We start from the raw sequence: 22,601 nt of genomic DNA on the forward strand, positions 1-22,601 counted from the left end.
GCAATCTAGCACGCAAAACAAACAATTTCTAAAAACTAAGACTTATTAATTTCTCCAGTTATGTTTTTGTGGATAGATATATGCTATAAATTAAAAAAACCTTTGTGAATGCACAATCTCGTCCTGCTCCAAAAAGAAAAATGTATATATATATACATATATTTAATTTCAGGAATTGCTGAAAATGTTAAATCTGACATAAGTTCTTAACAGTACAAATTGAAATAAACAATTCGCATCAAGAGAAATTATTTTTAACCTAAAGAATGATGTAATGTTTTGTACATGTTTTTGCGTGCTAGACTGGCCATTTAACCCACTGTGCTGTGGGCGCACAAGTCTTGACGGCAAGTCTGGCACCAACAAAATATTCATTCCTTTTCGCAGCTTCAAACGGAACGGAGCGGGCCCGAAGGCGAAGCGTTTGTGGCTATTTTTTTTGTTCATGTTCGTTTTCCGTCTAAACTAAAAATACATTAGTAACTAACAGAACGGCTAGTCCCTGCCGAGAAAGCGCCGGCTAATTAATCAGAAAAGGCCGGAAAGTCCCCGTTTGTGCGTGTGTCCGTCCACAAAGTGCCCGACATACAGAAATCTCACGAATATTTCAATAAATTCGGTTAAAAATTCGCCAAAATAAAATTTCATTGTCTGACGCCGCCGTCATCCGTGAAGAGCGCGCGTGATGCACATATGAAAAAGTTAATTCAAATATCATAAGAAAAGAGAGTGAAGAAAAGTTCCTTAGCAGCAGGCAAAAGAAGAAACCAAAGGAGACGGAAGACAAGAAAGAGCGCGACTTACGCAGCAAATAACGGTTAGTTTCATCCACCAACATTCCACCCCAAACCAAACCAAAACAAAATAAAAAAAATTATGTTTGGAACTCATCGGACGAGTGTCATAAAATATATACATAAATGTGTAAAACATAAACAACACTTTTGATCATCCGCTTAAAAAATGTACAAGTACTTATCAAGACGCTGTGCAGCAAAATGCATCGAAAAATCACAGTTTAGTTCCCACCTGAGATTACCATCAGCAAACGCCATACACATGCATGCATACATATTTCCAATTAAAATTTAATTTGAGATTTGAATTTCAGTTTTTGTTATTGTTTTGTTGCGCTTCAATTGCAATAATTATAAATAATTTATTTTCTATATTTCTTTCTCAGGGGCTTCCACACAAAAAGTTCCTTGTTTCGAGATCAATATAATCAATAGGAAGCAGCAGATCACAGATCTATATAAAATGATTTCGCACAGTCCGCCCATATTCAGTCACAGTCCACCCGTCAGTTTTCTGGCGGACTACATGAGCGGACATCAGCGGCCGGCATTGAAGTAAGTTCCCAAAAAGAATCATGAATAAATATTTCCATCAATTTGCCTAATTTTATACTAAATTGATTTAAGTGAACGCGCGACTTTCGGTCGTCAATCAAAATAAATTCAATGAACATCAAATTACCACAGAAGAAATAAGAAACGAGCACAGTTTCATAATTTCCACGTTTAAAGTTTTGTGTCACGTCTTAAACTTTCTTTTCAATGTTCTTATCATTCGATAAGTCTCCAGTTCTTTTCTGATTAATATTTCAAAAGAATTACCACAGCTGTGTACGTGCCAAAGAAAAATATAAGAACTGTCGATAATCTCAATCGGATTAAACATGATTTCAAGTTCAGTTTACCCTTGTTTTTAGTATTATTAGTTTGAAAATGTATGATCAATGTTTAGTTCTCTAATCTATAATCTTGTTGAGGGACACAACAAAAGCGTTACATTTAAAAACTAGTTTAGATAGATATACAAATGTACCCTACATTTAGTTCAGTACTTCTCAGTTGTTCAAAAAATGCAGAACTCTATCGATTCATAGAGAAATTAGATCACCTGTACAGCTGTTTTACTGCCCGCTCTTCCAGGTGATCAAAGACAGAAAAATATTGTGACCAAACACACACAGAACACTTACCGTATTTAAAGAACACAATGAATGCAGTCACTATTAATATTCTCGGGACTCAGGTCCATACACATACGTTTGGGTTGACAACAGATTGGCGAAGAATGGAAGCAGTCAAGATCAAGGCAAGGAAAGGCAAGGCGAATGGACTATCATCGCGAACCAAAACAAACATTTCGGAGAGGCTACTATGTGTTTTGTTATTGTAGCTCTGAGATTTGGAGGGTTGTCCACGAGTCGGGTAGATGACGCCGACGATTGCCCGCTTGACGACAAATTTGCGCGTGGCATACTCGTATTGACGAAGCTTTTTGGCTCAGGGACACAAGTACCAAAAGAAAAATATGACAAATCGGAGAAAGGGAGGTACATGTTCTGCTCTTTTTCGGACCAATTGATTCAATTGGGTCCTAACCATATTTGTGACGCCTCATTTGGTGCACGAGCTGCAGTCGCTGGTGATATTTATAGTGTGGATTTTATTTTCGGGAATGATAAAACGCACAAAAACATCATTCCATATAATTTATTGGATGATATTAAAATATTCAGGCTAAAAATAATCCAAAAAAATACATATATGTTGGAGTATATCTTTTGTTTAGTAAGATACAATAACTATAGCCACTGATCCGCTTATACTCGTATGAGGGCAACCCCTGTACGATCGAAGCTACTTATCAAAACACGTGAATGGGGCCAGTCCAAGAGCCAACTATCTCAAGTAACTCGGCTGTCTCCACTTCGACTCACTTGAAATTTCATAGCGTGATTCTAGAGCTACCGAACCTGATTTATATGCACATTTGTAAAGTATAGCTCATGTACTTATGTATGTTTATTTGCAATAAATCACTTGAAATATTTCAGTTGGCACAAGAGCATCAAATATGGTGATTTTGATACGGATCAGACTGCCTAATCACTAATCAGCGGGAAATGTTGTTCTTGAAAGCAGGCCCACGCCGAGTGATAAACATGAAACCAGCATATGTACGAGAATGTCTAGGCTGCGATCGAACCTTATCAAGAATTGACTCTATTACCGTCTGGCCGAAAAATGAAACTATTTGAAATGACTCAGCACATACCATAGTTAATGAGAGAAATGGAATATTTAAAGGTTGTTTCCTTTCGTCAATACAGTTTCGGGAATGATTCACAATGATTCACCGCTAGCAAGTGTTCTCTATCCAATGGACACCCTCCAGAAAACTCGTCCATCGTCACCGCATTCCTGAAACAAGTGCGGAGGTCGTGCGCAACTGTAGGGCTTATCAACGATGTTTCTTTATAGACAATATACCGTACATAAAGATGTATGTACATACTATATTTAGTATCAGTAGAAGAGAAGTGTAGGTTTAAGTGGTATACATAGGCCTCAGAACAATGGAAGGCAAATATTATCGCCGCACAAATTTAAAGCGCGAGCATAATAAAAGCGGATCGCATCGGACGGATCCCCGCTTATCAAGGCTGATAAAAGTGCAGGCAGGCGAATGCGTAGATCGCCGAATAGGAGTTCCACCGCACCGCACCCCACCCCACCCCATCCGAACCATCGCGTTCCGTACCGTACTGATCGAACCATCTCCTCTGTGTCTTGCAGCTTCAATGACGAACCCAATAGAGCATCGCGCTACTGCCGTCCCCAAGTGATAACTCTGGCCTCCAAAGCCATGGTCAACAATGCCTCGGCGGCCATGCAGTGCCAGCCGGGTCAACTGAAGGCAGGTGCCACGCCCCTGGGAGTGGGCAGTCGATCGGGTCGCAGTTATCTGGAGCGCATGGCCTCGGCCCCACACCTCATGAACCAACCAAAGTCATGCCTCAGTCGCAAGTCCTGTCTGCACAAAACCCCACAAAGTCCCAGCCCCATAGATGAACCGGTACCAGCCAACAGCGATGTCACGGACAACTGCAGTTGCACCAATAGTACTGCAGACCACGGAGTAGCCCACTGCGAACAGAGGTGAGTGAGGGGATGGGATATGGCAGGGCATGATAAGATTACATCATAGAGGTAACCCGAGACAGCACCGCAAACCGAATGAGAGTGCTGTCAATGCCTTGGGGGTTCAATCACTTTGACGTCAGGCGCCATAAGACAATGGCGCCGCACTCACTAAACTTACTTACTTAACCGCTAAATGAACTAGTTTGAGGTGGTAGACACTAGGCCGGATCCGAACTAAAAGGGCTGGATCGGGTCGGTCAGAGGATAGACTGGGGAAACACTACCACCTAAAGACGGTTGGCAGGGTCTTCGTGGTTGAGTGAGCAGCTTATAAAAAGCAAAAGACTTGATAAAAGAAAATCTCAGATGTATATGGTAATTGATGCAGCCACAGCAGGGAAGAAATCAAAAGGAAACCATATAAAATTAACCCAAAGAAGAATCTAACTTGGCTGATCTCATAAGCAGACCCAATGACCCATCCGAATGCCAATCATTTCCTTTTATGCCATTTATAAACATTTATTTTTCTTTTAAAAGTCATTAACGATAGTTCACAAAAAACCAAACAAGAAAACCCGTACATATCTTTTGGCAGTCACACAAATTTCCCACAGACGTCATAGTCGAGCACATGTCAAATGGTAAATGGGAGAAAAGGAAATTGCATACAGCCGCCAGACTGCCATACTAAGAGTATAGTATGTATACAGCCAAAAGATCATCAAATATACTAGTGGGAATATTTCTGTATATTCAACAATTTAATCTAATTTTAAAGCATGCAATTTTACAGAAGAAACGAAAACAAAATTAAAGATAAATTATCTAAATGATTGCAGAAATCTGCCAAAAAAGAAAACCAACCAAAAACCCTGACATGAAAACACGCCACTGCAACGAGTGTTAGGTTGAGTCTCTCTATCTTGTATCTCTGAGATAAAAAAACCACAACAAATTAAGACTGAAAGCGGAATAGACTGTCACTTAGTATACAGCCAAACAGCAAGGCGCCATTATTTTCATTTTCTCTTTCTATAGTATATCAAAATTATGTGTATACGGAATACATTATTGATTCATATGCAGATATATCGGACAGTGAAAGTCTGGGATTAATGAAATATCTTTTAAGTTCCAGTAGCCCTAGAAAACGTGGTCCTTCTATGCACTTGACATTCTGAAAAAATGCCTAACAATATATATACAAGTCCGTACATACATGCATATATAGAGAAAAGGGAGACTAGCTAAGATATTTCGCGACGTGGCATTGCGTAGTACTATCAGTGCAGCCCAGACGCGTGCCGCGCCTGCAGTTGTTGCTGTGGCAGATGTCAGGGGTTTCGGTCGAACGTAGCGTATGCACTGGGAGAGACAATGAGCTGGAAAGAGTATGTGTGTTCATTAAAAAAAAAAATTATCCATTTTAGATATTTTCCGACGAAGCCATCTTTTAGAATCGGAAACATCCCGCATAGAGCTGTCACACTCAGGGGAGGGCGCCCTCCCCTCCTCCTTTCAATCAGACTTGACAGACTATGAAAAAAGCTTTCTTAATTACCCCCCAAAAACGAAAATTATCAAGATCACCCATCACCCATCAAACAACGATGCCAGGTCACGTCAAGGCCGAAGAATTATTAGCCTAGAAGCGTGATCGCTTTCAAACGAAAGGCATCATAAATGAACATACACTTTTTTCGGGTGTAACCAAACTGAATATATTTCGACATTACAGTCGCAGTCCCCACCCCACCCAGCCGTACAAACATACGCATATTTAAGGTTATATATAGAGATTGTGAGAGGCAGAGGGGGGAACGGAGCTGTCTGGCGTTCATGCTAAGATCACGTGCAACGATCAGATCGGATCGTGTGGCAATTGTCTGCTGTAAGAACTTGGGAAAAACTTGTGCATTTCTACATTGAAATGAATTCAACACCTACATATTTTATTCCGTTTCAATTTGCTTGCGAGATAGAAAGTAATGATGCGGGAAGATTATCCAAAACGATGACCACTAAAAAAATATACACAGAGAAACTATTTCCAGTCTTTTACTGTTGGACTTTGAGCTTTCGTTGAGAAAATGGACCAACGAATCTGAGAGCAAGGAGACCAAAAAACAAACTATAAAGAAATGGAAAACTTTGGAATATGAAAAAAAGGAAGCACCTTGTAATTATAAATATTAAATAAGAAAAGGTCAGGGACAGCTTCTTAAGGTCAGTCAGAGTAACCTTCCGAATTTCCCTATTCAAAACAAGACTTTTGGTTGGCATAATTTCTGAGCAGTTTTTGACTTGAAGCAAGGGCCTTGATCAAGGTCTGTAAATCGAAACTTGAGGAAGTTAAGAAAATTTTTGAACTACATTAAAAATCCCTTTTACATGAAACGAAAACTCGTTTCCCCAGCCCCTCAAAAAAAAAAAAAGAAAAAGAAAAACATTAATGCGCCTTGCATATTGAAGAGTTTTAATATTTATGGACTTGTTAAAACCGGACTCTCAAAAATACATGTCATCTGTAATGCATACGGAATTGTGTGGTTATTTTGGTGGATTCGTTTCGTTCGATTTTGTGGGCAAATGCAGTTGACGGAGAAACTCGTTCCCCTTGGAAAAAATGGAACCTAAATGGAAAATGTATTGGGTTGGAATGTAAATGATTTTTCGGGGTGATCTCTTGTACGAATACGGGTATACTAGTTGACACGCTCACAAAACTGAAAGCAGGAAAGCGGCCAGCCAAGAGAAAGAAACCAAAAAACGAGACCTGTCTGGGTCTCTGATTTCTGGTCTGCTGCTGGCTCTGCTGGCTCTGATGGGTGTTGAGCGTTGAGCCCACACAAGATAAGCAATCGCTTCGACCCGAACGGAAACCTGTTAAAGAAAATGCAGCCACAGCAGCGGCAGCGGCAGAGGCAGGCGGCAGCGGCAGGCGACAGGCGGCAGGCGGCAGCCGGCGCACTGCTGCTGATCATTCCCTCGATGCGTGATCGCAGTCGTCCACATCGATAGTCGAGCCGCCTGATCGTGGCCGGGTGGTACGATCTCTACAGAAATGCCAGAGCCGGCTGTTTGATATTGGCGGCGTCCAATAAACAGAAAACCAACCTGGCCTGGTCTGGCCTGGCCTGGCAATAGCCAACGCCAACAATTGCTGGCTATTTGTATTTCGGATATATATTTAGCACTCGATGCGTTTCCCCTCTCTGATGGCCAAATAAATTTTCTGTGCGGGGGGTTGGGTTAGCATCGTTGGTAGATTGCTTTTGGCTGACGGAAACTTTTCAGTCTATTTCGACTAACTTCATAAAAATCGAGCCCCTAACGACTCTGATAAGCCAAAGTTATCTTATCGGCTTATAGGGTCGATTTTCTAAATAAAGCTTATTTCTTAGCGATTTCGATGGGAAGCTTACAAAAAAGAGATAATGATAAAGACCACGGAAGAAGTTAAAAGTAAACCTCAAATAATAACACAAACTACACAAAGAACTACACATCGTGTGATAATAATGAAGATCTAAGAAAGAAGATCTTCTCCTGAAGATCTAAGAAAGTGATTTGAAGTACTTATAAAAGTCAAGGAAACTGTTTCACATTTAAGATATGTACATTCTTGTGCAACACAGACATAACTACATCTGTACACATATTTATTGGAGAATATATGTCCAGATGTACATATGTATATGCATAGGGAATACAGCTAGTTCATGGGTTCAAGAACTCGCCTCTTTCTCAGACAGCGTTTTCCTGCTTAATAATTTTTTTATAAGTTGATATTTTCTTTATACCATTTTATTTTTTTTTGTGAATCGTTCCCTTTTTGTCAAATCACGAGGATATATGTATGTATTGGCATCCGAGTGGGGTGTGTTTTTATTTACATTGAAGCTAGAGACTCGTGGGAAGAATCGAAAGAAAGGAAAAAAGTAGGCGTGTTTAGCATATAGCTTCAAGAAAATCTTTGGCAAAATCGTACGTGGCTACTAAAAATAGACACAACAAAATATTCAATACACATTACTCGTTTTATGACGCAGGCAAATTTTGGGAATAACATTTTCCTAAAGGAATGAAATCTTTGTGAGGAGAAGGAAATTCTACAGAAAATATACGGGCTTATGTCGATTTTCTGGTGATTGTTGGGCTTGGAAATGCAAATAATTGGCAAAGATAGAGAGCCGCTTCTGATCCACAGAAATCCAAAAATTATGCGAAAGAAATGCATTTCAAAACGACGCAGTTTGCTAAACTAACAGACAAACAAAGCCATCAAACTGTTGGGCATTGAAATAGAAATCTCCTGAAAGAAGAAAAGTCATTGACCATCAAATTTAATGAATAAATTCCCAATGGGGGGTCAAGCTAACCTGATAAGGCCAGGGTCAATTCTATATTTAATAATATATATAATTATAATGTATTATACATACATATGTACTTATTTCTTATTCATTCGGGATTTCTTTTGTGTTTTTTTTTGCAGTCGTGGCCCCAAAAAGCATGTGATCTTTGCCGATGATGAGGGTCTATCGCTAACCGAGGTTCGCGTAATGTCCGAACCCTCGAACGTGCCGCCCTATTGGAGCATGAAGTTCTTGGAGCAGATAACACAGGGTCTGGTCAGCCCACATCCGCCAGATCAATGGACGGTGGACTTCAAGCAGCCAGCCTCGGATTATCTGTCGTTTAGGTAAGTTCTGCATATCCCGAATAACGAGTATCTTTATATTCTTATTGCGTTTTTCTCCTTATTACAGACAAAAGATAGAGCGGGATTTTGTGTCCCTAGAGAATGTGATTGTCAAGGATGAGGAGTCTATAGTGGTGGGCACCATCAAGGTGAAGAACGTTGACTTCCAGAAGGAGATCATTGTGCGTGTCACCTGGGACGATTGGAAGAGTCAGCAGGATATATTCTGTACTTTTGCCAGGGCTTATGGACCGACCACCTGTGCCCACGTCGTATTCGATACATTCTCGTTCAAGATCACGCTGCCGCCATCCTCCAAGCGCTTGGAGTTCTGCATCTGTTATCGCACCAACGATACAGAATACTGGGACAATAATGATGTGAGTTGATCATTCAAATAGTCCCATCAAATGTCTATAATTTCGTCCCAATCCTCTTTTCTAGGGTGCAAACTACACGATCAGCAAGCGTTCGCCCTTCTACTACAATGCCCTCTCTCCCTATGATAAGGGTCAGAATCGCAACTCCAGTCAGCAAATGAGGTCCACCCTGACCGATGCCCTGGCCAAGGTGCAGGACCAAAACGGCTGGAATCAAGAGCCGCTTACACCATATTGGTGAAGTCTTGGGAGAGGAAGTGGATATTCCTTTTCCACAAGAAAAGTTTCTCATTTAGGCCACATGAACAGAAAGTGACAGGAAAACAACAGGAAAGAATTAGGGACAGAGAGAGAGTCTAAGAGATTTGAACACTAACGAAACTTTTGACTTAATCATATCTTGGTACAAATCCCAAATTAAAGTGCCATTGACTAGAGATTTTCTCTACACCAGATGAGAGACGAGACGAGGGCCCATAACTACTTTAACTAAGCCAACCCCCGAATTTTGTATGTTTGTCCCATGGAATTTCAAGATCATATCTTTTAGACATACTATTTTTTTATTTTTTTTTAATTGTTTGTATGTTCATTGGAAAGAATTTTCTAAAAAAAAACTTGATTTGTGTACATGTCTACCTATATTTGCCTGTGTGATTGTCTACATCGATATAACTGATATTAGATTTAAAGAAACCAAACGAAAAATAAACTATAATAATGAAAGGAAGTGAAGCTCATGGCGTGACGTATCCTAGCGAACCATTGTTTCGAAATTTTCTTCAACTGCAAAATAAATAAAGAAAAAATAGCAAACAAAAAAAAAAAAACAAAAATAGGCGCATTAAATATACTAATGCAGAAAAAAACCACAAAAATACAACATTTTAGTTCATAAGTTTATTCGATGTATAATTTCTTAATTTTTTGTTCTTTTCATTTGAAATCATTTAATTTTTCCTTTTGGTTACTTGAAACGCTAAGACTGAAATGGCTTGTTACGGAGAAGAGAACACGTCCTGCAATATACTATATTATAACATAATAGCAGCAACATATTTGCATCACCACATAACAGACAGCGAAATTCTGTGTCATAATTGTTTTGTGAGATCCCATTCGCCGACTATATACTACACAATACAATAAACCTAACTAGATTTAAGTGAATTGTACATACAGCAACAAAGCAAACAATATACATACATATACCAGAAAATTGCCTGTTAAATACATTTATATGCGTCTGAGCTTAGTTACAACTTGTGAAGATGCCTAGTTCGTAGTCCTTAGAGGTTATTTAGTTAGTAAGGCGCCAAACTGATAATGTGAATGAATCAACTATATGTGTGCATACATATACATATACATATATATATATATATACAGTGCGAGAGAGAACCCTATGATTATTTAGTTTTTAAAAAGAGTGTGACACAACGAGCCATTATATTATATAATTATGCTCATTGCTCATAAACAAAATACAAAATTAACAAAATAAAAAACCATATCGAAAACATGTTTTCTTGTGATTTTAACGGTATCGATCGAAGCGGTGTCCTTTACGTATCCGTGCTAGGCTTTGATTCGTTCTTCGTCATGCTGAACTTCGTTAGGTAATATACTCTGGACACCATAAAGTCCAGCAAAACAGCTTAGATATAAGATCAATTTGGCTCGAACTATGGTAAAAGTTCATTACCACCATCTCATACAGAAAGACCGTTCTACTGGGTCACTTAAAAGTGGAGCTTCGGTCTCGATTCGAAAACCAAATCCTTGGCAGTTAGAGCCGTTTCTGAAATCATTTGCGTCGCCTTGGTTGACCAATTAATCGGTATACTAGAGCCAATTTGGAAAACCAGTCAGCCGTGGCTTGGCCGATCTTGTCACAGCTTGAAATCGATTTAGAAACCGAGTTTAGAGGTTCAGTCGATTCTTTCCGGATGTGGAAACGATTTGTTTCAATCGTATACATTACGGAGTCACAGAAATTAACGAGGGGGACGTTGTGAGCAGCGGCAAGGTCCGTGGCCTTAGTTTCATACCCGGTACTCAGTCAGTATATATGTGAGCTTATTTATGTAATTTATACAATATATTTTATATATCGTTTGGTATCGCTGTTCGCAAAAGACGCAATTTGATTTTTTGCCAACAAAAATTTCATAAAAATCGGTCGAGCCGTTTGGTATATTTTTATACACATATATTCGATTTCCATTTTTCTTTATATTTTTTATTTACTTCCGTCTCTTTTTTTTCTATTCTCACAGCAACACCAGTCATTTTCTCTCGCTCTCTTCCGCCAAATTACGCACACTGAACGGGTTACAGTGTGGATGTGTGAGGGAGAGACAGAGAGAGAGAGAATGAGAATTCTCAGTTAAACATTAGCTTAAAATTCTATATCCCATGTATTTTGCTTCCAGCAGATTGTCCTGTGAATACTGACAGCAAGATATTCGTTAATATTCGTAAAATGATCCCTAATACATTCTACAATACATACCTAACAATCTTGAGAATACTCTTCCCATCCAATAAAAGGTCCCATAAAAAATTCCATTTCAATGTCAGGGAATAAAAGCTACTTAGTTGGTCATAAGGTTATCTCGAAACAATAACTGATGTCATCTCAAGCTACAACCAGTTTTAGATAGAAAGATAGCCATTGATAGAGATTGGAAATGCATGGTTTGATGTATTTTATAAATTAATTTATTCAGAGTGCTTTCTTGGGGATCGGATCAAACAATTGAAACAGCGTAATATCATATTCGCATGTGTGACAGGGGCAGGACCAGGAGACGGGGAAGGTGTAAAAGTGGGCGGCCGGGCTATGGGAAGAAGCTCAGGAGTCAAGACAACACAGAAACATTCTAGCCAGCGTGAGCCAGCTAGGCACACACATTATTTTTAGATAATATATATATGTGTAAAATTATAGTTGGAATACTTTTAGCTTGCGGATAATATAAGTTACATAAGATAGATTCGCCTATAGAATGTAAGATTTGCTGACAGCTTAAGTTGCGTTTTGTAGTGTAGTGTAGATAAATGGCTGATAGAGAAATGCATGAAGTGTTACTGGAATGTCCATGTGTCCATCGCTCACACACAACATTGAAATTAGAAATTAAAAATCTATAGAAATTAAATATATAATCTTAAAACGAATAACCTCGTTTCATAATCGAAAGAAAGTAAATGTATGCTGCTGTTGCTGCTGCTGCTATTGCTCCTGGTTTAGCCCGAATCCGCGCCAACGCATCAACTCTGGCCTTAAACTACAAGTGGATCATTGAGTTCTGCCCGTCGTTTCCACTTAGCGCTTCTCCAGCTTGGCCTTCAGGCTAGCGGGCATCTCTGGGGGTGGTGGGCGGGGAATGCCCAGAGCAACCTTGACACCATCATAGATGAACCATTGCAGAGCGGTCAGGGTACCGATCATAATGATACGTGGAGTCAGGCCGTTCCACATGCCACTGAAGCCGAGGGACTTGGCCACGCTCACAGCGCTGGCACCCTTGCTCTGGTTCAGCTTGGACACGACCACATCAGCGGGATGCGATACGATGGCGCAGAACACACCAGCAATGTAGCCAGCGGCAAAGGTGACGACCAGCTGCTCGCCCTTTGAGCACTCAACGCGGGGCTTGGGAACCACATACCTGGCAGGAAAAGGAGCAGGATAAAACATTGATTAGGAGGGATTCTCCAACACTTTCTAGTTTCAGACTCACTTGTAAAGCAGCTCAACGGTGCGCTCAAAGCAAGCGAACTTCATCATGGTGTATGGGATTTGACGCATCCACAATGGCACCAGACCCTTGTAGAAGGCATTAATACCCTCGTCCTTAAGCATCTTGGGCACCGCCTCGCGGAAGGTGTTGGCAAATCCGGGCACAGTCTGGATCTTAACCTTGGCAGCCTCGAACGGAGCCAGGGCAATATCGGCGAAGAACTCCGCTGATGCAGAGGCGGCCAGATACAGCGAGGTGCGGTACAGATAGGAATTCTCCTCGCCAAGCAGATTGGCATACTTTACCTTGAACAACTCGTACAGGCCGAACTTGCAGAGACCCTACAGACACCAGACAGAAGACATAGCCAGAAAGGTAATTAACCTCCATTGTGTATTGGGTTATCAGCTGCTGTTGCGTGGCTGCTTTTGTCTTGGTCACGTTTCCGTGATTAGAGGGTTGCGTAACCGGCAGACTTACCTGAGCAGAGTAGCCCAGCAGAGTGGGGAACCAGCCCTTGGCCAGACCGCGGACGCCCTCCTCGGCAACGGTGACCTTGAAGCCATGGAACAGATTCTTGTATTTCGCCTGATCAACCTGCAGGCGGCACTTGACCAAATCCAGGGGCACCACAAAGGTATGTGTGGTTCCGCAGCTGAGAATTCCACCGATTCCGCAGAGGGCAAAGTATTTGTTGCTACCGAACTCGCACGAATCAACGGTCGCGGCAGCTGCACTTATCTGACGGGCATGCACCGGCTCGAGGTCCAGTTCGTCGGAGGAGGTCACAGCGGGAACACCCTCGCACTGGACTTGGCCCAAGGGGCTGCGGAACGGAGAGTTCCTGGCAGTTTCATAGAAGGTCGAGAACATGGTAGTAGCTCTTGTTTTTGTTGGATTGCAGCTGCGGTGAGAGGTGAGCTGCAGGAAGAGGAAGAAATTCCGCTCTCAATTAGTGTTCAAAGACATGTGCTTATCTAATTCAATCAGCTGCTCTGCACTGTCTTTAGCCCCTTTTCTGTACGCCGTGGCCAACACTTTTCTAGGTTACATAACGTCGTGCCAAGAATTTTCAGCGGCGCGGTCCGAACGGCAAACGTAAATTTCACTTACGACAGAAAAATCTGGGCCAAAGGAGAGGGTCTACAAAAAATTTTGATCTGTCCAATATTTTTTTTACAGATTTGAGTTTGATTAAAGATGCTTATGCAATTTTTCCCTTGATTTTTCGCACTTACAATTCGTCAGCAACCTTGTCGGCCGGCCCGTGGATTTTAGCTGGAGAACAGTGGGACCGCGGATTTATCGTTAACATAAACCGCCCGCCCCTCAGAAATATACCAAAATATACCGTCTCATTTTAAAAATATACAGTAAATATACTAACGAATTCAAGTTCTATTACGCATATTCCTCGACTTTGATATTCCATGGAAAATTACTAGCTCAATAGAACCCCAGCCCGGCCCACATAATTTTATCCTATTAATGAAGCAATTTCCTACTTAATTGGCTTATTCTAAATACTTAACTTTGCGTGTTTTTACTTCAATATTAGTTCCTCAACAACAATATAGTGTCTCGTATGATGAAAAACCGAACTTAGCCCACTTAAACCCCCTCTATTTAAACGACCTGAATTAAATGGCGGCATTGATTGGAAATTCTTCTTGTAGATTAATGCCATCTTCCTCTGAACTTAAAAAACCCACCATTTATTTTTCACCTGAACTGCGCTAAAATGTTTGCCTTAAAAAGGGTTTAGCGAAAAAGTTAAAACAAAAAAATATAAGAGAGGAATTGTTCCTATTGCTCAATTCTGCGCGTTTTCTCGGTACATAAGGCTGGCCCATACAAATTTAATGTTGGCGCAGCTTTTGTGCATGGAATGGGGCTTTGTGAACTGGTTAAAAGACAGCTTTCTCCGATTAAGAGAGAGCGAAAAAACAACTGCTTATGGGAACGAACTGAATAAGTTCAACTTAAGCCACTTGACGCACCATTAAAAAACAAAAGTTTAAAGAAAGAACGGCTTAAGTCGATTCCAGTGGTCCGCAATGGGTTAATCTTCATTTTTTCTCGTGACCGGATTGTATTGCTCAATTTTGAAATGCGGCTTGGCACGAAAAGCTAGATAAAACCGTCAGCACTGAAAATATAATTTTATTAGTCAATCTAATCAGTGTGCTACAAGATTGGCTCATTTTATGTACTCCTTTTCGTCACAAAGTAAGGGAAAAAGCTGACCTGACGAGCAAATGTGATTTTTTACCGTTTGTTAGAGCACCAGAAGGAAGCGTTTCCGACAACACAAGGTATTTTTATTCTTGATCAGCATCAATAGCCGAGTCTGTCCGCCCACCTTCATGAGCTCCAAGACCTCCCAGAATCTTATGATTTCACACTGAATCCGGGTTTCTTTTTGTATTTCTTTCTTAGAAAATGTATGATTTCTACGCGTCCCTACACGAATTCTACACCTACATGCTGCGGCAGCGCCATCTGTTGGTTGTTACATTAATTCTACACAACAAAAAACGATGCCGCACTTGCGCGCAATATTTTAATGGAATGGTAAGAGGTGTACAAAAGAAAATATAAAACAGAATTTTTAAAATGAAAATAGCTTTAGCGGCTTTATAGGCAAATTTGAAATACCATATAGCAAAAATCCAATACAAAAAGATATGAATGGCCGATATGTAACTTGTCAATTGCTTGCAAAATTTTCTCTCTCTCTTAAGTTTTTTTCTTCCATTCTCTCTATGCTGTTTATTCACCTGATCGAGTCAAAGCTCTAAGCCTGGGTGTGCTTTTGTCAAAGTGCTTTCGCCTTGCTTTGTTGCGTTTGTTATACCCGATACAGAAAATGAGTATTGGGGTGTATTAGATTTGTAGTGAAAATGGATGTGTGTAACGTCCAGAAGGAATCGATTCTGACCCCATAAAGTATACTTGCGGAAATCTCAGAATCTATTAAGGCTAGAGAAACCAAATTTGGTATCCCCACTCCTGTAAGATCTCACTATAAAACGTATATCTCAAAATTTCGCCCCACCTCTCCAGCCCCACAAAGGACGAAAATCTGTTGCATCCACAATATTGCAGATTCGAGAAAACTAAAAACGCACAATCATAGGGAATGACCATATCTATCAGTTTGCTGAATCTGGATCAGATCGGATCATTTTTATAGCCAAAAGGATCATATTAATTTGCAGTGGCTACGCAGCGCCCGAAGTCATGCTCAGACTGATTTTCTGTCTCTCTCTCACGCACTCTTTGTCGTGTCGTTTAATATTCGCGGCGTCTGCCGGTGGAGAGCCATACTGACTTAGTATCGGGTATAAATGTAGAGTTGCGGTCTCCGCAGCAACTCACAACGTTCCCCCTCGTTTTTGTTTTGTGTTGCTGCTGTTGTCCGCTTCGCCATGGTATAAATATAGGAGGTAGGGTATAGCTCAAACACAGCCAAAATTGATCAACAATGGTTATTTGCAAAGTCGGAGCGTAAGGAGTTTGACTTTAGCTACTGTATAAGCTGACCAAATGCCTTTGGTTCTTTGATAACCAGATATTACGGCTACTTGGGTAAACACTAAAAGCCGAAAACATGGCATGCACGCCGGCCACAGATGAGCGCGAAGACCATACCTCATAGATGGTATACCATGGGATTTGTCATCTGGCAGCGAGCAGAACAGTTTGATTTGTTGTGGCAAAGAAAAACCAGCCTTGCCCCAAGCAAGACGTATGCGCGCGCGTCGTGATCTGCAAAAGCTACAGAAAAGCGAGTTTGGTTCGTTGCGCGTTCGCACACGCGCGCTCTGTCTCTCTTCGCTTGGCCCCAATAGTTGGCCAACGAGCTGGACCTGCGCACTTCGCGGCTAATTTTCAACTTAAGAAGTGAACAGCAACAAAATCAAGCAAATAATTGAGTAATTAAAGCTAAATGTAAGAAATGAGTGCTTCCATGCAAAGTGCTTGTTTGTGTGTATTTTTTTTTATCTGTGTAACGGTCTGCTAACTGGAGTTGGATCTACTAAGAGAAATATTGAATCAAAGTGGTGTATTAAATTGATTGAGGAATTGCTTGGAAAGCTTAAGAAGCGGCATCGGATTGTGCTTAACGGATTGTTTTGTTCGAATAGCTGGGTTGGGTAGGGGAAGTTGATGCGGAAAATTCAGCGACAAAAATGGTATATTCTTGTAGTATGTATGTATGTATGTATGTATGTATCTTTGGTATCATAAAAGAAAGTTTGAGTCCTCGACTCGAATTCGATCGATCGGAAAAAGAGAAAACGGAATATAAAAAGTAGATTTGAACATTTCAGGGAACATTCCTATAACCTTACATCATCAAAACGTTAAAAAGAAAAAAAAACTGTATCATAATATATCATTCGTCCACCAAAGATTCCTACAGTGTGCCATATACATGGGTATCAACACAATCACAAACTGTCAACGCAAAATGGAATAAGAAATCCCTATTGAATTACTAAATAGGATGTGATCAACTACGATGATTTATCAATGAATATCAAATTACAAATGATCTCATAAGATTATCTCATTTTCAACTACATAACCCATGTGAAACCAAGCAAATAACAATGTTCCCTATGCACATTCTAAATATCCCAATTCTTGATCTTCTTCAATGAAATTTACTAAATATTACGATAGTTGTAAAGAAGAATATCTAGAATACTTGGCTCGTAATAATAATAACTATATTAGATATGGAATTTCCCATTGGTGAACTGTTCAACTTTCCAAATGAAATTCAAAACCGCATATGGGCATCGGGCATCGGGCATCATTGGATTCCAAAAATTCCTCCGTCAGTTCCCGTTCACAACTCTCAACCGAAAAGAAGAGGAGAAGCAGCTGAAAAACCAATCAGCGCCAGTCGCCAACTAGTTAACCAACAACAAAAATTGGCAACTTCCTTCAGTTGGGCGCCAAGTCATTAGCCAGCCTCTTTGAGGTGGAGGCCCACTCGGAGTACCGCTATGACTAGACAGGCCTTGCCTTGCCTTGGCTTGTCCATATATTTTGTATGCAACCATTAGCCGCCGCATCCACAACACACAACACACACACACAGATACTCATATGAGGATCGGGGGGAAAGGGACTTGGGAGCTGGGACCTGGGACCTGAGGCCTGAGGCCTGGGACTTGGCGACGTTTGCTTTGGGGCCCCTTCACTTTTTGCTGGTGTTTTTTTTCGTGGTCGGATGAAAAAGTTGCCGCAGCAAGTGCAATTCGCCATTCGCGATTCGCATTCCGCTGGCCGAAAGTATCTTTGGAGTTTTGCATCTTGCGTCTGTCTGCGGTGCTTAACTGTAAATTGAGGCATGTGCCGCGGTGCCCCTGTGCCTGTGCCCCTACCCCCTACCACCGCCATACACCTCCTTCTCTCTGAGGTGCTCTCTGGTGCTGCTCTCTTCTGCTCTTTCTTTTGTTTGTCAAGTTCAATGTGCGTTGACAATTTTCCATTTCCAAATGGGCGATGTTTTTCACTTTGATTGTTTCTGTTTCTATTTTATTATAGTGCGAGTATCTCTATCTTAGCTGCTTTTTGCACTTTCAAAAACATACACACACGCATACGTGAGCACACACGGTCCCAGTTGTCATTGTATTTGTGCAGCTTTGCGTGTATTTTAATTTATTTTAAATCGAACCGCTATTTAAATTTCATCAAGAAAAAAGGCAAACACTATGTTTTTCAACCCGGAACCCAATTGTGAACTTAATCAGTCAGTCGTCCGTCGCGTCGCCCTGATCGCGGTGCTGCGTGTGGATGTTTTTCCGAAAATGTATCTTTCCATCTTCATCGAAAACGCAATGCATAAATCACAGATAGATAGATAGAAAGAAAGAAGAGAAGGCAGGAAAAACACACCATCTTCTTCGTTTTTTGTTAGTTTTGTGAAAGCGCAAGTCGTTTGGCTGTATCTGTGTGCAGCGTAATTTTTACACTTTTACCAACGATCGAAAGACGTAGTGCCTGCATACTTGTAGATACTTTTTACATACGAGTACGGGTACGAGTACGGGTACGAGTACGAGCACTCGTACAAGTGTACGCTCATGCTCATAAGCATCTTTTCTCTATTACCCACGTACAGACATGATTCGTTTGTTGTTGTCTTTAAGCCGCTTAATTGAAAGTCTTGACTTGACTTATGACTTGGCCGAAGAAAAAGCCAACACAGAGTTGAAAATGGAAAATGCTTTTGGCCGCAGCAAAGAGTGAAATTCAACAAAAATACGACTATCATAATTTAATAATCTATATTGGAGTGGCCCGAGTGGAGTGACTTTTTAAGCTTTCCTAAAAGCAATTCAAATTAAATATTTTCAAAAATATACTTCTCAGATGAAATGATATAATACATACGAGTAATCCAACAAAAAGAGCTCAAAAAGTATCTAATCCAAAGGATCTGAGCTTATCTGTGAACGTGAAAGTGGCGCAAAAATCAACAGAAATCAACAGAATTCACTTCAAGCCACAAACATATTACTAAATAAGGTAAGGCAACAAGTTAATAAAATAATCTTGTCATTGATTACTCTTTGTACACTGTATGTATCCGGATCTAAAAGACAGAATGTGGTATTAATGAATTCTTTGGGGTCAATGGATAAATCGAGACGGGTAGCCAAGTAGAGCTGGCGCTACCTGATAATACAGCTTTTATTAATACAATTTATAGATCATTCAACAATCTTTGGCAGTTTTTCTTAGAAACTGTAACTAAAACTAAAAAAAAACCTCTCAATAGCGGGTATCCCATAGTCGCAATACAATTTTTGCCTGCTTTTTTTTTTGTTAATTTTTTTTTTTTTCAGTTCCATTTGTTAACTTGTTTGTGATGTCTATTAACGGCATTCAGACAGCGCCTCTGGCTGTGAGCTCATGCCAAGATATTCTAACATAAACTTGTTTAGTGATTCATTTTTAGAGCTCGTCTTTTGGTTCGGATTTGGTTGTTTTGCATATTTTAGCATGCAGTTTTGGAGTTTTTGTTTCAAATATTCGTATTTAATTTGAGATTAGATTGCTCAACATTCAGCATTTCCCGGCTGCTCTCTCTGGGTCTGGGTCTGGGTCTGGGTCTGGGTCTGGGTCTGGGGCTGGGTATAGCCATGGCTCTGGTGTCTTTCCAAGTCGTTGCATCTTTGACGCAACTTGTCAGTCAGTCTGTCAATGTCAAGGTTGCTGCTGTTGAGGTTGCCGTTTTGTTAAACATTTTTGATATTTGTTTTAAAATAAATATAAAACGCCCGAGCAGCCGGCTGTCTGGCTGCCAAGCTGCCAATTGAAACTCAACACTTCTCAAGTGGAACGAACGCCCCGTCGCACCTCGTTTTTGGCATTTTGTAATTGCTTCATTTTTTGGACCGAACAAAGCATATTTTTTCAAATTAAATAAGTGTTGCGAGCAATTAGCTAAGGCCTAAGCCGCCACATGAAGATGGGAAGATGAACGATAAAGATAAAGATGGAAATGGAAATGTGATGATGTATTTGTTAAGTCTTTAGTTGAATGAAAGGCAAGTACAAGTGGAATTTTCTGCGGCACTCTTCAATATTTGCAGTTCTTAACGCTGTTCGTTATTAATTAGCTTTATCGAAAGATCCATCTGGCCCCGAGCTGCTCTTTAAGTCTTTATTATAGCCAACAAAGTATGAAATACATCATCTTTTTCAAGGCTATGATTAGTATCAGTAATTGTGTCATCGGCCATCTAGAGAAGCATCTATCAACATCTACCCAATGGCACCGTCAGCTCTAGACGTATCATCATCCATGTAGAGGGCTATGAAATTGTTTATTAATTAATAAACCATTAGGACAGACCTACAATACAGTTGAAAGCAGAAATCAGAAAGCAGAAAGCAAAGCAAAGAATATTTATCGATACCGTTTGGTTTCTTTTTCTAAGAATTCGCCCCAAAGCCACCAAAAACCGTTAAGCATTTCACCTGAAACTACAGTCACAGTGGTTAAGAAAAAAAACTATCATAAATTTGACTTTTTAATGATAATAAAACATTTTTATGCGTCTTTTATGTGTGAAAATGATGCAGAAAGGCATAAAAATAAACGAGACCACGATACCACGAGACCACGAGACCAGGAGCTCTGGCTACAGTTAGCCAGATGCCAAGTGGCTATATATAGTACGTGTATTCCCCAACGAAACCATCAAGTTAAAATAATACGTAATTACGAGAGAGACCTACACAATACCTACAGCACATGCTTACCATTCTTCTACGAACTCAACTCTCTTTGGGGCCCCTTCCAGTAGTTAGTACCTTTGGATCATGACTTAGAGAAATGTGTGACTTTGGAGTGAGATGACACCGGGTTGGGGTGGTGCCGGGCCAGCGGAGGAGAGGTAAGGAGAGGAGACAGAGAGAAACTGAACCGAAACTACTGCTGGAAGACTACACTTGTAGAACAATAAGACGCACCACACACACACAGCAGACGGCGGACAGGGGAAAACTGCCCAAGTAGCTGGAACGACGGGGGATGAAGATCATAAAACTTGCTAATATGGGTAATTTGAGTATTTTGTTGTTGTGTGGTATTATGTCACATGCTTATGCGGGGTGTGGGATCAAATGGAGGATCAGAATGAATCAGTTTTGCTGGTTTTTTGGATGGGGCCATTTTTCGTATATTTTTGGTATATTTATGGTGTAATTTTCCTGTATTTGTTTATTTTCTTTCCATATTGCGTTGCTTTGCTTCTTGGGCGCTTTCTCAAAAATTCTGTGCAAATTGAGCCATAATTCATAACACTCTGGGAAATGAGCACTCTCGGGTTGGCCGTGGCCCGAGAATATCCGGCAACTAAACCGCTTCCAATAACTGTAAACAACTTGACAAACCTCAAACATTATTGTTCTGTTCCCATTTGTCGCTGGCTGGCTGCAAGCTGGAGGCAAGCTCATTCACCTGCCCCTCGCTGCTGGCTGACCCACTCGCCGGCCATTGATGGAGCATCCACATCAGACGAGGCGATGGCATGGCACACATACGAGAACTTGTACACCATACGGCGTACACCATACACCATACACCGTACCATACCATGACATGCCATGGATCTCATTGTGTACTCGCATCGGGCGATGGTTAAGTTAATCGTCCAGCGTTCTCATTACGTTGGCTGGCTATTTCCGCACCTACTTAGGCGCCGCGCATGTCTAACCGTAAATCCCTATTGACCCGTATTGCTCAACCGTAATGCATGACCGCACATATCCTCCACTTTCAAGTCTCCGCCAAGAGCCCCCTCCCCCGCCCATTGCACAGGGCTGATTTGTAACCTGATAAATGTTACAATTGTTTCCTTTGCTCTTCTTTCGAGCCCACATACGGGCACGGTGTGTATGCACGATTGTTTCTCGGGTGTTTTTGTTTCCTCTTCTTCTACACTTGGCAATTTGGCCTTTTCATTAGCTTCAATTTCAATTTGCGCACCACACTCTGTTTTATTTTTCCGTTTCGGTCGTTTTTGCCAGTTTTGCTTTGGCTTTTCTTGGCTCAAGCCAAGAAAAAACTTGTTTATGGTGTTGTGCAGCTCCTACAAGAATGTGGAAAGCAAAAAAAAAATCGGAAAACGTAAAAAAGAAATAAGCAAAACTGGGTTAAAATTGTTAGACAACCTGAAGTTGCTGTTGCCGTTTCAGAAATATTGCATAGGTATGGGGTCTGGTATCGGGTCTGGTCTCTGGTCCGCTCTGGCCTCGCCAAACTCCATGATCTACTCATATGTGCACACTC

At 40.8% G+C, this 22,601-nt stretch overlaps 3 protein-coding genes across 4 annotated transcripts in view; 2 read left to right on the top strand and 1 right to left on the bottom strand.

Annotated features, from left to right (window-relative positions):
- The first annotated feature begins 369 nt into the window (after positions 1-369).
- Positions 370-10,245, top strand: LOC108152780 (protein phosphatase 1 regulatory subunit 3C). Of its 2 annotated transcripts, XM_017282362.2 has the most exons (6): positions 370-817; positions 1,184-1,352; positions 3,591-3,953; positions 8,440-8,646; positions 8,714-9,026; positions 9,091-10,245. In XM_017282362.2, the coding sequence occupies exons 2-6, from the start codon at positions 1,261-1,263 to the stop codon at positions 9,265-9,267; spliced, it is 1,152 nt and encodes a 383-aa protein (XP_017137851.1). In that variant the 5' UTR covers positions 370-817; positions 1,184-1,260; the 3' UTR covers positions 9,268-10,245. The 2 variants fall into 2 exon arrangements, with proteins under 2 accessions (XP_017137851.1, XP_017137852.1); XM_017282363.2 differs by lacking the exon at positions 3,591-3,953.
- A 1,487-nt stretch (positions 10,246-11,732) lies between these two features.
- Positions 11,733-13,648, bottom strand: LOC108153098 (phosphate carrier protein, mitochondrial). The gene is made up of 3 exons (XM_033386291.1): positions 13,256-13,648; positions 12,776-13,116; positions 11,733-12,703 (listed from the first exon to the last, which is right to left on the bottom strand). The coding sequence occupies exons 1-3, from the start codon at positions 13,646-13,648 to the stop codon at positions 12,358-12,360; spliced, it is 1,080 nt and encodes a 359-aa protein (XP_033242182.1). The 3' UTR covers positions 11,733-12,357.
- A 5,543-nt stretch (positions 13,649-19,191) lies between these two features.
- Positions 19,192-22,601, top strand: part of LOC108151608 (PDZ domain-containing protein 2) — a 115,012-nt gene continuing 111,602 nt past the window's right edge. Inside the window, exon 1 of the mRNA XM_017280294.2 lies at positions 19,192-19,327. The gene's annotated coding sequence lies outside the window, so the exon portion shown is untranslated. The remainder of the gene's footprint in view (positions 19,328-22,601) is intronic.

This window comes from Drosophila miranda, chromosome XR, assembly GCF_003369915.1.
Source record: "Drosophila miranda strain MSH22 chromosome XR, D.miranda_PacBio2.1, whole genome shotgun sequence".
In the NCBI taxonomy this organism is placed as follows: domain Eukaryota; kingdom Metazoa; phylum Arthropoda; class Insecta; order Diptera; family Drosophilidae; genus Drosophila; species Drosophila miranda.

Excerpts from the sequence above, each read along its gene's own strand:
- LOC108152780 (XM_017282362.2), top strand. The coding sequence starts at position 1,261 with ATGATTTCGCACAGTCCGCCCATATTCAGTCACAGTCCACCCGTCAGT. Across the intron at positions 3,954-8,439 it reads GTAGCCCACTGCGAACAGAG|TCGTGGCCCCAAAAAGCATG; the intron begins GTGAGTGAGGGG and ends TTTTTTTTGCAG. Across the intron at positions 9,027-9,090 it reads AATACTGGGACAATAATGAT|GGTGCAAACTACACGATCAG; the intron begins GTGAGTTGATCA and ends CCTCTTTTCTAG.
- LOC108153098 (XM_033386291.1), bottom strand. The coding sequence starts at position 13,648 with ATGTTCTCGACCTTCTATGAAACTGCCAGGAACTCTCCGTTCCGCAGC. Across the intron at positions 13,117-13,255 it reads TGCTGGGCTACTCTGCTCAG|GGTCTCTGCAAGTTCGGCCT; the intron begins GTAAGTCTGCCG and ends TGGTGTCTGTAG. Across the intron at positions 12,704-12,775 it reads ACCGTTGAGCTGCTTTACAA|GTATGTGGTTCCCAAGCCCC; the intron begins GTGAGTCTGAAA and ends TTTTCCTGCCAG.